Genomic DNA, 12847 nt, shown 5'->3' with positions numbered 1-12847 from the left:
TAGGAGTGTTTTGGTTATGCTAGGTTAGGTTGTGTTGAAATATGTTAGGTTAGGATAGGTGGGTAGGCAAAGGTAGTTAAGGTGGCGAAAATACTTCACTACAGCCTTCCCCAACGTGCTACACCCATCTGTGCCACTGTGGCACTAGCCAGACCGTGGTTATACGATAGCTTAGAAGGTTATGTTAGGTGTGTTTGGGTTATGCTAGGTTAGGTTGTGTTATGTGAGGTTAGGTTGTGTTGAAATATGTTAGGTTAGGATAGGTGGGAATGCAAGGGTAGTTTAGGTGGCGAAAATACTTTACCACATTGTTTTCCAAAGTGCTACACCCATCTACAGGCGGCACTAGCCAGACCGTGGTTCGTGAACCACAAGCGCCGTATACCACCGCGCGATCGTCAATAAACACTCCAATGAAAACTCATTATACCCGCTGAATCGTGTGAACAGATCTTGTTAGTACATCGATTAAATCGGCGACGCGGTCGGGAACAAATCAGTGATAATGTGATGTAGAGTTGGAGAGGCCACCCCAAGCTGCGGGGGTCCCGCCTGATCAAACAACTTTACCGCCTCATTCCTCAAGCTCACGAATGATTGAGATATTTCTAGTCGGGGATTTATTGCAAATTATGTCGCACACTTGGTTACAGTGTGTAACTTATTTACATGGATACGTTGTGTCATTATTTTTGGATAACGTAAAAATCTGGATGAGTTCGAAACATCAACCAACCTTTGTACAGCGTCTCCTTCACAAATCTTCAGCAAACCGAGATACATTTTAAATCTTCAGCAAACCGAGATACATTTTACATCTTCAGCAAACCGAGATACATTTTAAATCTTCAGCAACCGAGATACATTTTAAATCTTCAGCAAACCGAGATACATTTTACATCTTCAGCAAACCGAGATACATTTTAAATCTTCAGCAAACCGAGATACATTTTAAATCTTCAGCAAACCGAGATACATTTTAAATCTTCAGCAAACCGAGATACATTTTAAATCTTCAGCAAACCGAGATACATTTTAAATCTTCAGCAAACCGAGATACATTTTAAATCTTCAGCAAACCGAGATACATTTTAAATCTTCAGCAAACCGAGATACATTTTAAATCTTCAGCAAACCGAGATACATTTTAAATCTTCAGCAAACCGAGATACATTTTAAACTGACTACTGACTACTATCTGGTATGGAAATGTGGTTTCAACTACCAACAATAGAGAAAAGCGTAACTTTATACTATACAAGTAAACTGTATTAGTTTAAAACTTAAACGTAAACAAACGCAACGTCTTCCAACGAGGACTACGACCATCATGTCACTTAACATTTACACAATTTAAACTTTATTTTCAACTGATGTTCGGTAGTTTTCAGTAAGTTTTTTCATGTGATTGGAAAACATCCAATTAACAAGGAGCTATCCGAAACGTTTTTATAAAGTATTGAAGTATGTTGCTGGTAAAACAGAGCAGCAGGTAAATACGGGCTAGGGAGAAGCGTCTCTACAAGGCTTACACAGATACGTGTTTTACATAAATGGGATGTGTATGTCCTAAGCAGAATATCTTGCCGAAACATTTTATCAGGTCCGATTTGAGGAAAGAATCTAAACGGAGCGGCGGCGGGCCAGCCATTACCCAGACTTCATTTCGTGGGAGGCATTTTCAAAAGAAGTAGTAATAAAAATGTTACAGTAATAGCGGAGGTTAATTGGGCTAGGATGGAGGGGGGAAGGCCGAATGTGTACAACAGTAATTGAATTAAGCAAAACAACAAAGGCCGCCATTACGGGGTAATTGTGCCGGGAATTACTTCGTGCGCGGTCCGACTGGCGTAATTAGACGATAATCGAATTTATAAAGTGTGCGTGCGTGTGCGTGAGTCAGTGTGTGTAGGAGCACTTTTGTGTGCGCGAGTTTGTACGTGTGTGTGAGTTGGAGCGCTGTTGTGTGCGAGAGTTTGTGCGTGTTCGGTAATTCGTGATGCCTGTGACATGACACGGACGGAAATGTCATTTAAGTTGGACCCGTGTTCCGAGAAGTAGATTTCACCAAATGAGATAAACAAGTTAATTAGGTTAGACACGGTGGACTAAATGTTGTTTCTCGGGTTGAAATGTTGAATGAGTAAGTAGATTGTTTGAATAAGTTTGAGGATTCGCCAACCCTTTCTAAATTTACCGGAAAAAATCTAACCGGAATATGGTTTACTTAAGATGGTTTACGATACCTTCATATAGTAATCCTTTGTTGCTGTTTTGGCAACTAGTTTGGGTTCTTGGGTTCTGAACCATCAACAGGCCTCGAGGGGTCACGTGATCACTTCATTTCAAAGTCGATAACAGTAATCCGGAGGCTAAACAGCTCTGAAAATGGAATATGGTTTGTTTGAGATTCAGACTTTATATGATACACATAAAATTAATGAAGAAAAGTAATATCACAAAATCGCTAAGAATTCTTAAACGATGATCACAATGAGAATTATCTACTTAATATTTAACTATGATTTATATACATGGAATTCCGACGTCGTTTATTATAGCAGATTTAACTTCTTGTGCAAAAGGGCACAAAATTATAAACATTTTAAATTTATAATCCCGATCAACACTAGACTTCTTCCACTTCCCTTGCACGTTTCAAAACCTCAAACTCGAGCAATAACCATCATCAACCATACTCATAACCAACATCTGTTTCCTCTCCACCAACAATATCTTATAATACTGCAATGTCAATGCTACAGGTGTATGCGGGACTCCGCTGGGCCCAGGGTGGACTGGTCATGGTACTCGGTCACCTGCCACGGTCTACTTCGGCCTCTCCGACCTTACGTCGCGTCTCCCTATCTTCATCAACCTTGTAATATGCGGGCACTCACTTGACCAGTCTGTTGAACAATGGGCACAGGTCCACTTTTACCAAATAACTACTTTTGCGGCGGGGCAAATGAAAGAATTAAACGGCCAAGTTAATTCATTGTGCTTGCATACAACTACAGTAGCAAAATATGACTTTGAATGAATAAAGCGACTTGGTTTCATTTGTATCGTAGGACTGGTACAGAACCATATCTGTGTGATTCTTTAGAGATAATCGAGTAAAAGTAATGTCAAACTTATTCTCTGTACTCCAGAGACATGCTACCGGCTAGCAATAAATTCAAACCATTAAAGCGTAAAAAAACTCAATCTTTGATTTGTTTGTAGAATAAATATTTGAGGGACCATAAGGAATATCCCTTACTCCATGAATCCTTTCTTTCGTTTCGTCTCCTTACGTAGCCTATGGCTTGTTCCTTTCCCATGGTCTGTTTTAGAAAGTTGAGACTTAAGAGAAAAAATCGTCCAGACAATAGAACTAGGTCAGGTACTTATAATCAGTCATAAATACTATTTACTGCCACTCTCTAATCCAACCCTTGTTCCTGGTAAAGTTAGTCGTACAAGTCGGTATCTTTTCCACTCTCCTCCCAACACCGAAAGCAGTCTGATCCGCGGTACCTCAAAGATCCCAGTCTGACTCCCAGAGACATCAGTTCGTCGTATCGGCTCGACAATGACAGCCCGGCCACAATTTCCCTTATTAAAGCCAATTACTGAAAATACTCCGCTCTGCGGGTGTTCCCGACAAAATGGCCGACTTCCGGTCGGCCTCTGTCATTTGGCAGGTAAAGCTTATGATCCGGTTAATTTGTTTGTGTTGTTAGCACCCCGGTAAGGCTAGGTGTCAGTGTGTCATTACCCGTCAGCTGACCGGCGGCGAAACAGCTGATTTATTGGCAACAGATGATTCCCAATTGCCTTTATGATCTCCCGCCATCTGGCAGGGTGGACTTTATGGCGGGTGTTTTACAATATTGTTATTGTCATTGTAAAAGCGTGCGTCGATTTCAAGGAGGTTAAATTTGAGATGGGTGTTTATAAAAGGTTTACAATTTATAGGTTACTGTTTGTATATTATTCATTGTGTTGTGATGAATTATTAACAGTATTTGAGGTTAGTTCAATGAAGATTAAAGACTTTTAACAGGTGGGGTTTTAACAGGTGAATACCTATATTTTTTTATATAATCTCACTAAATAGTTACCGATATACCTTAAAGTAATGCTTGGTTAAAAAATATTGTTTCTTATGTTATGGACAATTTAGCATGTTCGAAATTTGTTGAATAAGGGGTTATCGTGGTTATTCTAAACGCCCGATATCCTTTTAGTGCCATCATCCTTGGTGCTTGAGTTCAAGTTTGTAAGATGTTACCTATGTGAGTGTGAAGTGCTATCGACTATGTAGTCGACGAATTCTGCTCTGTCTCTGTCAGCTTTCCTGGAGAATCGCATGGTCTGCAAACGATGAATACCTGACTAGTTGTGCGTATTCATTTCCTATAAAACTTGTACCGACGTTAGAGTGCACTTTTCGTAATACATAAAAGTACTTGTAGTTGAAGATAAAAATAAGTTGCAGCCCATTACAGAGGGAAACTTACGTATGTTTCATAGCTTAAGTGCAATATTTAATCGTCAAGGACACTCAATGTTAGTTCTGGGCGCAGTTGTCATTTCACCCGTTTTAAGCATGTTTGATAACATATTCAATAAACAACTACCCACGAAGCAGTAAACTTGATGTACGACCGTTCCTTGCAGCGAGCTACAATACATAAACGGATGCAATTTATGTGCAATTTTCATTGGCAATAAAAGTTTAAATGTGAGTGAAACACCCACACGATTTACTACGGTGAACAGTGAACAATGAACGGTGAACCGTGAACGGTGAACAGTGACGGTGAACAGTGAACGGTAAACAGAACGGTGAACATTGAACGGTGAACGGTGAACAGTGACGGTGAACAGTGAACATTGAACGGTGAACGGTGAACGGTGAACAGTGAACGGTGAACAGAACGGTGAACCGTGAACGGTGAACGGTGAACAGTGACGGTGAACAGTGAACGGTAAACAGAACGGTGAACATTGAACGGTGAACGGTGAACAGTGACGGTGAACGGTGAACATTGAACGGTGAACGGTGAACAGTGACGGTGAACAGTGAACGGTAAACAGAACTATGAACCGTGAACGGTGAACGGTGAACAGTGAACGGTAAACAGTGAACGGTAAACAGAACGGTGAACATTGAACGCTGAACTGTGAACAGCACTACCCGCTACATACTAGTAGACACAATATATTGTCGGAGCTATGCCAATGTTGTGTCAAAGCGTGGATTTATCATTTGTCCACCGAATGGCGCTACTTGGACACATGTTGTGGGACTTATGCCAATGCATAGTTAAAGTGTGGATTTATCATTTGTCCACCGAACGGTACTACTTGGACACATGTTGTCGGAGCTATGCCAATGCATAGTCAAAGTGTGGATTTCTAATTTGTCCACCGAACGGCGCTACCTAGACCCATGTTGTCGGAGCTATGCCAATGCATAGTTAAAGTGTGGATTTCTAATTTGTCCACCGAACGGCGCTACCTAGACCCATGTTGTCGGAGCTTTGCCAATGCATAGTCAAAGTGTGGATTTCTAATTTGTCCACCGAACGGTGCTACCTAGACCCATGTTGTCGGAGCTATGCCAATGCATAGTTAAAGTGTGGATTTCTAATTTGTCCACCGAACGGTACTACTTGGACACATGTTGTCGGAGCTATGCCAATGCATAGTCAAAGTGTGGATTTCTAATTTGTCCACCGAACGGTGCAACCTAGACCCATGTTGTCGGAGCTATGCCAATGCATAGTTAAAGTGTGGATTTCTAATTTGTCCACCGAACGGTGCTACCTAGACCCATGTTGTCGGAGCTATGCCAATGCATAGTTAAAGTGTGGATTTCTAATTTGTCCACCGAACGGTGCTACCTAGACCCATGTTGTCGGAGCTATGCCAATGTTGTGTCAAAGCGTGGATTTATCATTTGTCCACCGAATGGCGCTACTTGGACACATGTTGTGGGACTTATGCCAATGCATAGTTAAAGTGTGGATTTATCATTTGTCCACCGAACGGCACTACTTGGACACATGTTGTCGGAGCTATGCCAATGCATAGTCAAAGTGTGGATTTCTAATTTGTCCACCGAACGGTGCTACCTAGACCCATGTTGTCGGAGCTATGCCAATGCATAGTTAAAGTGTGGATTTCTAATTTGTCCACCGAACGGTGCTACCTAGACCCATGTTGTCGGAGCTATGCCAATGCATAGTTAAAATGTGGATTTATCATTCGTCCACCGAACGGCACTACTTGGACACATGTTGTCGGAGCCATGCCAATGCTGTGTCAAAATGTGGATTTCTAATTTGTCCACTACAAGACGCTACTCTAGACATGTTATCGGAGCTATGCCGTCGTAGTGTCGGAGAGACCACTACAAGACGCTACTTTAGACACATGTTGTCGGAGCTATGCCGTCGCAGTGTCGGAGAGACCACTACAAGACGCTACTTGGACACATGCTGTCGGTGCTATGCCGTCGTAGTGTCGGAGAGACCACTACAAGACGCTACTCTAGACACATGCTGTCGGAGCCATGTCGTCGTAGTGTCGGAGAGACCACTACAAGACGCTACTCTAGACACATGTTGTCGGAGCCATGTCGTCGTAGTGTCGGAGAGACCACTACAAGACGCTACTTTAGGCACATGTTGTTGGAGCTATGCCGTCGTAGTGTCGGAGAGACCACTACAAGACGCTACTTGGACACATGCTGTCGGTGCTATGCCGTCGTAGTGTCGGAGAGACCACTACAAGACGCTACTTTAGGCACATGTTGTCGGAGCTATGCCGTCGTAGTGTCGGAGAGACCACTACAAGACGCTACTTGGACACATGTTGTCGGAGCCATGTCGTCGTAGTGTCGGAGAGACCACTACAAGACGCTACTTTAGGCACATGTTGTCGGAGCTATGCCGTCGTAGTGTCGGAGAGACCACTACAAGACGCTACTCTAGACACATGTTGTCGGAGCCATGCCGTCGTAGTGTCGGAGAGACCACTACAAGACGCTACTTGGACACATGCTGTCGGTGCTATGCCGTCGTAGTGTCGGAGAGACCACTACAAGACGCTACTCTAGACACATGTTGTCGGAGCTATGCCGTCGTAGTGTCGGAGAGACCACTACAAGACGCTACTTGGACACATGCTGTCGGTGCTAGGCCGTCGTAGTGTCGGAGAGACCACTACAAGACGCTACTTGGACACATGCTGTCGGAGCCATGCCGTCGTAGTGTCGGAGAGACCACTACAAGACGCTACTCTAGACACATGCTGTCGGAGCCATGCCGTCGTAGTGTCGGAGAGACCACTACAAGACGCTACTTGGACACATGCTGTCGGTGCTATGCCGTCGTAGTGTCGGAGAGACCACTACAAGACGCTACTCTAGACACATGCTGTCGGAGCCATGCCGTCGTAGTGTCGGAGAGACCACTACAAGACGCTACTCTAGACACATGTTGTCGGAGCTATGCCGTCGTAGTGTCGGAGAGACCACTACAAGACGCTACTCTAGACACATGTTGTCGGAGCCATGCCGTCGTAGTGTCGGAGAGACCACTACAAGACGCTACTTGGACACATGCTGTCGGTGCTATGCCGTCGTAGTGTCGGAGAGACCACTACAAGACGCTACTCTAGACACATGTTGTCGGAGCTATGCCGTCGTAGTGTCGGAGAGACCACTACAAGACGCTACTTGGACACATGCTGTCGGTGCTAGGCCGTCGTAGTGTCGGAGAGACCACTACAAGACGCTACTTGGACACATGCTGTCGGAGCCATGCCGTCGTAGTGTCGGAGAGACCACTACAAGACGCTACTCTAGACACATGCTGTCGGAGCCATGCCGTCGTAGTGTCGGAGAGACCACTACAAGACGCTACTTGGACACATGCTGTCGGTGCTATGCCGTCGTAGTGTCGGAGAGACCACTACAAGACGCTACTCTAGACACATGCTGTCGGAGCCATGCCGTCGTAGTGTCGGAGAGACCACTACAAGACGCTACTTGGACACATGCTGTCGGAGCTATGCCGTCGTAGTGTCGGAGAGACCACTACAAGACGCTACTCTAGACATGTTGTCGGTGCTATGCCGTCGTAGTGTCGGAGAGATCACTACAAGGCCGCTGGTATCGTGACTGGTAGGTCGGCTCAATCATCTCGACCCAGGGTTCCCGCTGAGTCGTATTAATGACTGGACTCTTAATAGAAAAACACAAGGCTGCAAATGTACCTGTTACCGCGCCGGGTGGGGTCCGAGAACAATAACAATAACACCGTGTTGTACAATAACATTAACACGACACAGTGACGGGGACCGTTAACAGAGATATTGATTGGGTTTCAACTGTGAATTATGTAGGTCAAATAAATATTGTAGATTGTACCCTTCGTGATTGCAATGTTTAGTGTTGACACATTTTAAAGTGGTTGAGTGTTGTAGACAATTACCTCGTATCAAATATGGTACCTATTGATACAAATTACAATCGAAAAAAGAATTACCATTTAACGACACTTAGGTAACCTTTCTTCACAAGTCTGTAGCTGTGATATATTGCATCAAAGAAAAAACCATGAAAGATAAATTAAACAGAATGTAAAAGATTTTAAATTCTGAATGGCTCACAATTGAGTTTATCTTTGTCTCTGCTATTGTTGAACTAAGTTAATTGTTGGAGTACAGAATCGAGCATCAGTGCACCATTGAGTGCTGGCTGAGTTTAACATACAGATTTCTTAACGAGCACTTACATACAATCTACACTTTTCAGTGCTTTGAACTCCGCCGGGTTTTTGTACATATAATCCTATTACCAGATGAGTTATTTGATTATTAGATTAAATGTTGCAGGGTGCAATGTCGACGAAACAATTCTACTAATTTAATTATTCGTTAACTATTATTGGAAAGAGTTTTGTCTGAAAAAGGAGTCTTCCCTATTTGTACCTAACAAAACTTTCTTGTTCCAGGTATGGTTCCAGAACAGGAGAGCGAAGTGGAGGAAGCAAGAGAAGGTCGGACCACAAGGTCATCCCTACAACCCCTACCTAGGGTCCGCCCCGGCGCCAGCCATCGCACCCTCGCTGCCCAACCCCTTCACCCACCTGGGGTTCGGCCTGAGGAAACCCTTCGATGCCTTCCGGTACCCGACGTTGCCGCCTGGGCCGGTGTTCCTAGGACATCATCCGCAGTTCCCCCGGCCTCCGCCCTTCCTTGGGCACCTAGCGGCGTACTCCCCGGCCACGTCGTTCCAGGTTGGTACTGGCTCTGTTTCAGAGAAGTGTGGTTGTCAAATGGCAGCTTAAGGAACATGTGTTAGATCTTGAGAATCCCTCTTGTTAGAAGACTCCGTTTTGTACCTCCACACAAGAAACATACCAAATGTACATGGGGTTTCCATTGGATGAAACGTATAATAGTGGTAAACATCTTTTAATTAGTTTTAAGACTCAAAAAACCAATTTGTGGGTTAAATACATCCCTCTAAAACAAGAAGAAAATCCCCTTATCATGTTTGTATCAGGCCGGATTGCCATCCATTTAATTATACCCCTACAAGTAAATTTACGTTTTAATAATCAGATTCAAAGGATGTTACCACATATATTTGCTTCGCAAACAACAGTTTTTTTTTCATAGTACCTACAGACTATGAATTTCATTGTACTGATTTACCGGATACGTCGTCTTACCACGAAGACTACGTAAATATACACTATGCCGTCGTAGTGTCGGAGAGACCACTACAAGACGCTACTTGGACACATGCTGTCGGTGCTATGCCGTCGTAGTGTCGGAGAGACCACTACAAGACGCTACTTTAGGCACATGTTGTCGGAGCTATGCCGTCGTAGTGTCGGAGAGACCACTACAAGACGCTACTTGGACACATGTTGTCGGAGCCATGTCGTCGTAGTGTCGGAGAGACCACTACAAATATACATTAGAAATATACATTAGATAACAAGGAATAAAAAAACAGTTTCCCTGATTGCAGAGTCTGTTGGCCAACATCTCGGCAGCCCAGAGACCCAAGCTGCCGCTACCCTCCGCCAGCCCTCCGGAGCCTGAGGAGCTACCTCCAGCGGTGGCTCTGCCCCCCACCCTGGCCACGACCCCTCCGGCACCATCCTCCCCTCCGGACATAGACAGGAGGTCATCCAGCATCGCCGCCCTCCGGCTCAAGGCGAGGGAACACGAGCTGCGGCTGGAGATGCTGAGGAAGAACGGAGAAGTTAGTTAATCCGTGTAGTCGGCGACCACTGGTGCTTGTGCAATGTGTCTGATGAAAATATCACAATCCAGAAACCGCAATAGAAACTTTAAAAATTACATATCACGAAAAAACTGGATGGTGCAGATCGAGAGTAAACTTACCAAGGCTAGTTCGGTTAAAATTTAAACATCAACTCATAGATTTAACATACTCCCTTATCAAATCCTCAACCCCCAAAAGTTCTAAAATCATTACGAAGAGTGATTTAACTGTTATACAAAATCTAGCAAACAACCAACAATTCTTGCTTTAAAAATCAGGAGTGTATATAACTTTCGTATTCTTTACATAGGAACTTTCAAGTCTCTTAAACAAATTGTTAATTTAAAAATGAAAGTTTTTGTTAAAATTCTTAAACTATTTTACTGCTTACTATTGAACTATGTCTAGAGTTTCGGTTGGTCCAGAACTTCAACTTCTGGGCTTATACACCCTTTAAACTTACTTTGTAGTAACAAATGCAGGATAGTGTTTGTTTTGAAGTCCAAGGCATGATGAGTTTTTGTTGGTGTAAGTTTAGATACAAATTTAAAAAATCCTTATATAAATTATCATCCTTAATATGATATTTATTATTCAGTTACACTCGCAGACACACTGTACATAAGCGGTATGCTGGGCGTATCGAAGCCCAGAACCACCAAAAAGTTAGATGGACTTGTATAAAACTAAGTTTGTAAAGCTATTTATTGTTAAGTGTTAATCTATTTGATATCCGTCCCGGTAAGCGTCACTGTAAGTAGTATAGGTGTTGGCGAATGCATATTTTTGTGGCTATACGATACTAGGGTTCGTGATTTCAAGAAGCTAGTGAAAAGGTGTTTAAAAATCTAAAAAGTAATTATATAACAATTGAATGTCAAAGATTACGTTTACAATTCTTGTGAAGTTGCATTTGTAATTGAACTTAAATGTTATAACGTGCGGGAACCATTCTGTTTTTAATATTCTAAGTTTGTATAGTTTTTAAACACGAACAAGCCAAATCCGATGATTCAAAGATTCGGTCACCGTTACTCACATCGCATTAGAAAGCCCGTCTCCATGTAACCCCGTATATCTACCGTTTGAAAGCTTTTTTATGGGCGTTTATGCTAAGTAATCACTTAGAAATAATAAGATTCCTGCACACGATAATTATACACTGGTAAATAAAAGTTAATGAACGCACCGTAAAGTTGTCTCCGTGTCATAAAAACTATAATGATGACGTTTTTCCGTCATAAAAACGCAGATTGAAACGTCGTTTTGCCGATCTTCTCTCGTACCATCGTAATGAAGACATAACCACGATTACGAGGCATAAAATACGCCAAATTATACGTTCATTGAACGATTTCAGAGTACCAGCTGCGTGTTAATGATAAGGCTGAATTTGGCTTGGTCGGTCAAGCGATTTTGGCGCTACCGTGACCAACATGAGTGCTTGTCAAGCCACTGGTTATCAAGGTGCGTTAAAACGGCAGAAACAATTTTTAATGTAAGGATTAACGGGGAAAATGTTTTCAATAATTTAGTTTTAAATTAACGTAATAAATAAATAGTTTGAACTACAGTATCGAGTTGATCATTTTTCAATTATTGTGAAGTTGCAGAATAAATTAGCAACGAAAATAAATTCCAATTTATTATAGTTTATAATAAGAATATACGGAAAACGTCTAAAAATATGCAGGTTCATAGGGATGCAACATTATTCTGTGATTGTAACAGTTTACTTAGTGTTTTAGATTTGCAAACAATATGATACAAAATGTTCTGGTTAAAAATCAAACATATCATTCACGTTTGGATAATTATAACATAAGTAACTTTCTATTGGGTTTATTTATTTCTTTATCACTAAAACCTTCCAATTGTAATTTTTTTGCAAAAGCAAACATCTACTAATAAATTTATACCGTAAACAAAAAAAATTAAGCACACAATTCATCAGTTTATTAAATTACAATAGTTCAATGAATACTACATATATTCAACAGAGAATTCAATATTATTCACACAAAATATGCATTCAGTGGCAAAACTATTTGTACACCATAGATTAGTTTGAACTGTGCAATAATGTGTTTTTAATTTACTAATTTAGTAATTTTTGTTATATGTTGAAAGAAATGTTTATAATATTCTATTTAATACAGTAATGGAAAGTGTATATGGAATCTCTATTTGTTAAAAACACTTGTATTATTTTCTAGAATTTTTTTAATTAACTTTTATAAATTTTTTGTTTATATACATTTATGTATAGTTTATGTCGATTTCCTGAGGGCATCAGTGTTTATATGTCTACACTTAATTACATTCTTATCTTATATTAGGAAAAATTAGCACGTTGGCATTTAATTTCTGCTACATTTGTTTATTTATTGGTTTGGTGTTTGGTTCAATAACCAATAAACTGTTATGTGCAACCCTAAAGCCTAATCGAAAAGATTTCATAAAGTTTGATTAATGAAATTTAATTTATATAGCTATTTTGCTTGTTTGTGATAATGTATGTTTGTTGTTCGAATTGCATTTACC

At 41.6% G+C, this 12847-nt stretch overlaps 1 protein-coding gene across 1 annotated transcript in view; it reads left to right on the top strand.

Annotated features, from left to right (window-relative positions):
- Positions 1 to 10550, top strand: part of LOC129000854 (homeobox protein aristaless-like) — a 119867-nt gene extending 109317 nt beyond the window's left edge. The window contains exons 4-5 of the mRNA XM_054427903.1: positions 9015 to 9299; positions 10043 to 10550. Of these exons, the coding sequence (XP_054283878.1) occupies positions 9015 to 9299; positions 10043 to 10288 (531 nt within the window). The 3' untranslated portion in view covers positions 10289 to 10550. The remainder of the gene's footprint in view (positions 1 to 9014; positions 9300 to 10042) is intronic.
- Positions 10551 to 12847: the final 2297 nt, after the last annotated feature.

The sequence above is a fragment of the Macrosteles quadrilineatus genome, unplaced genomic scaffold, assembly GCF_028750875.1.
Source record: "Macrosteles quadrilineatus isolate MER2022 unplaced genomic scaffold, UCM_ALF_1.0 Scaffold_8__2_contigs__length_117827958, whole genome shotgun sequence".
Lineage (NCBI taxonomy): Eukaryota > Metazoa > Arthropoda > Insecta > Hemiptera > Cicadellidae > Macrosteles > Macrosteles quadrilineatus.
This window is presented reverse-complemented; position numbering and strand designations above follow the sequence as displayed.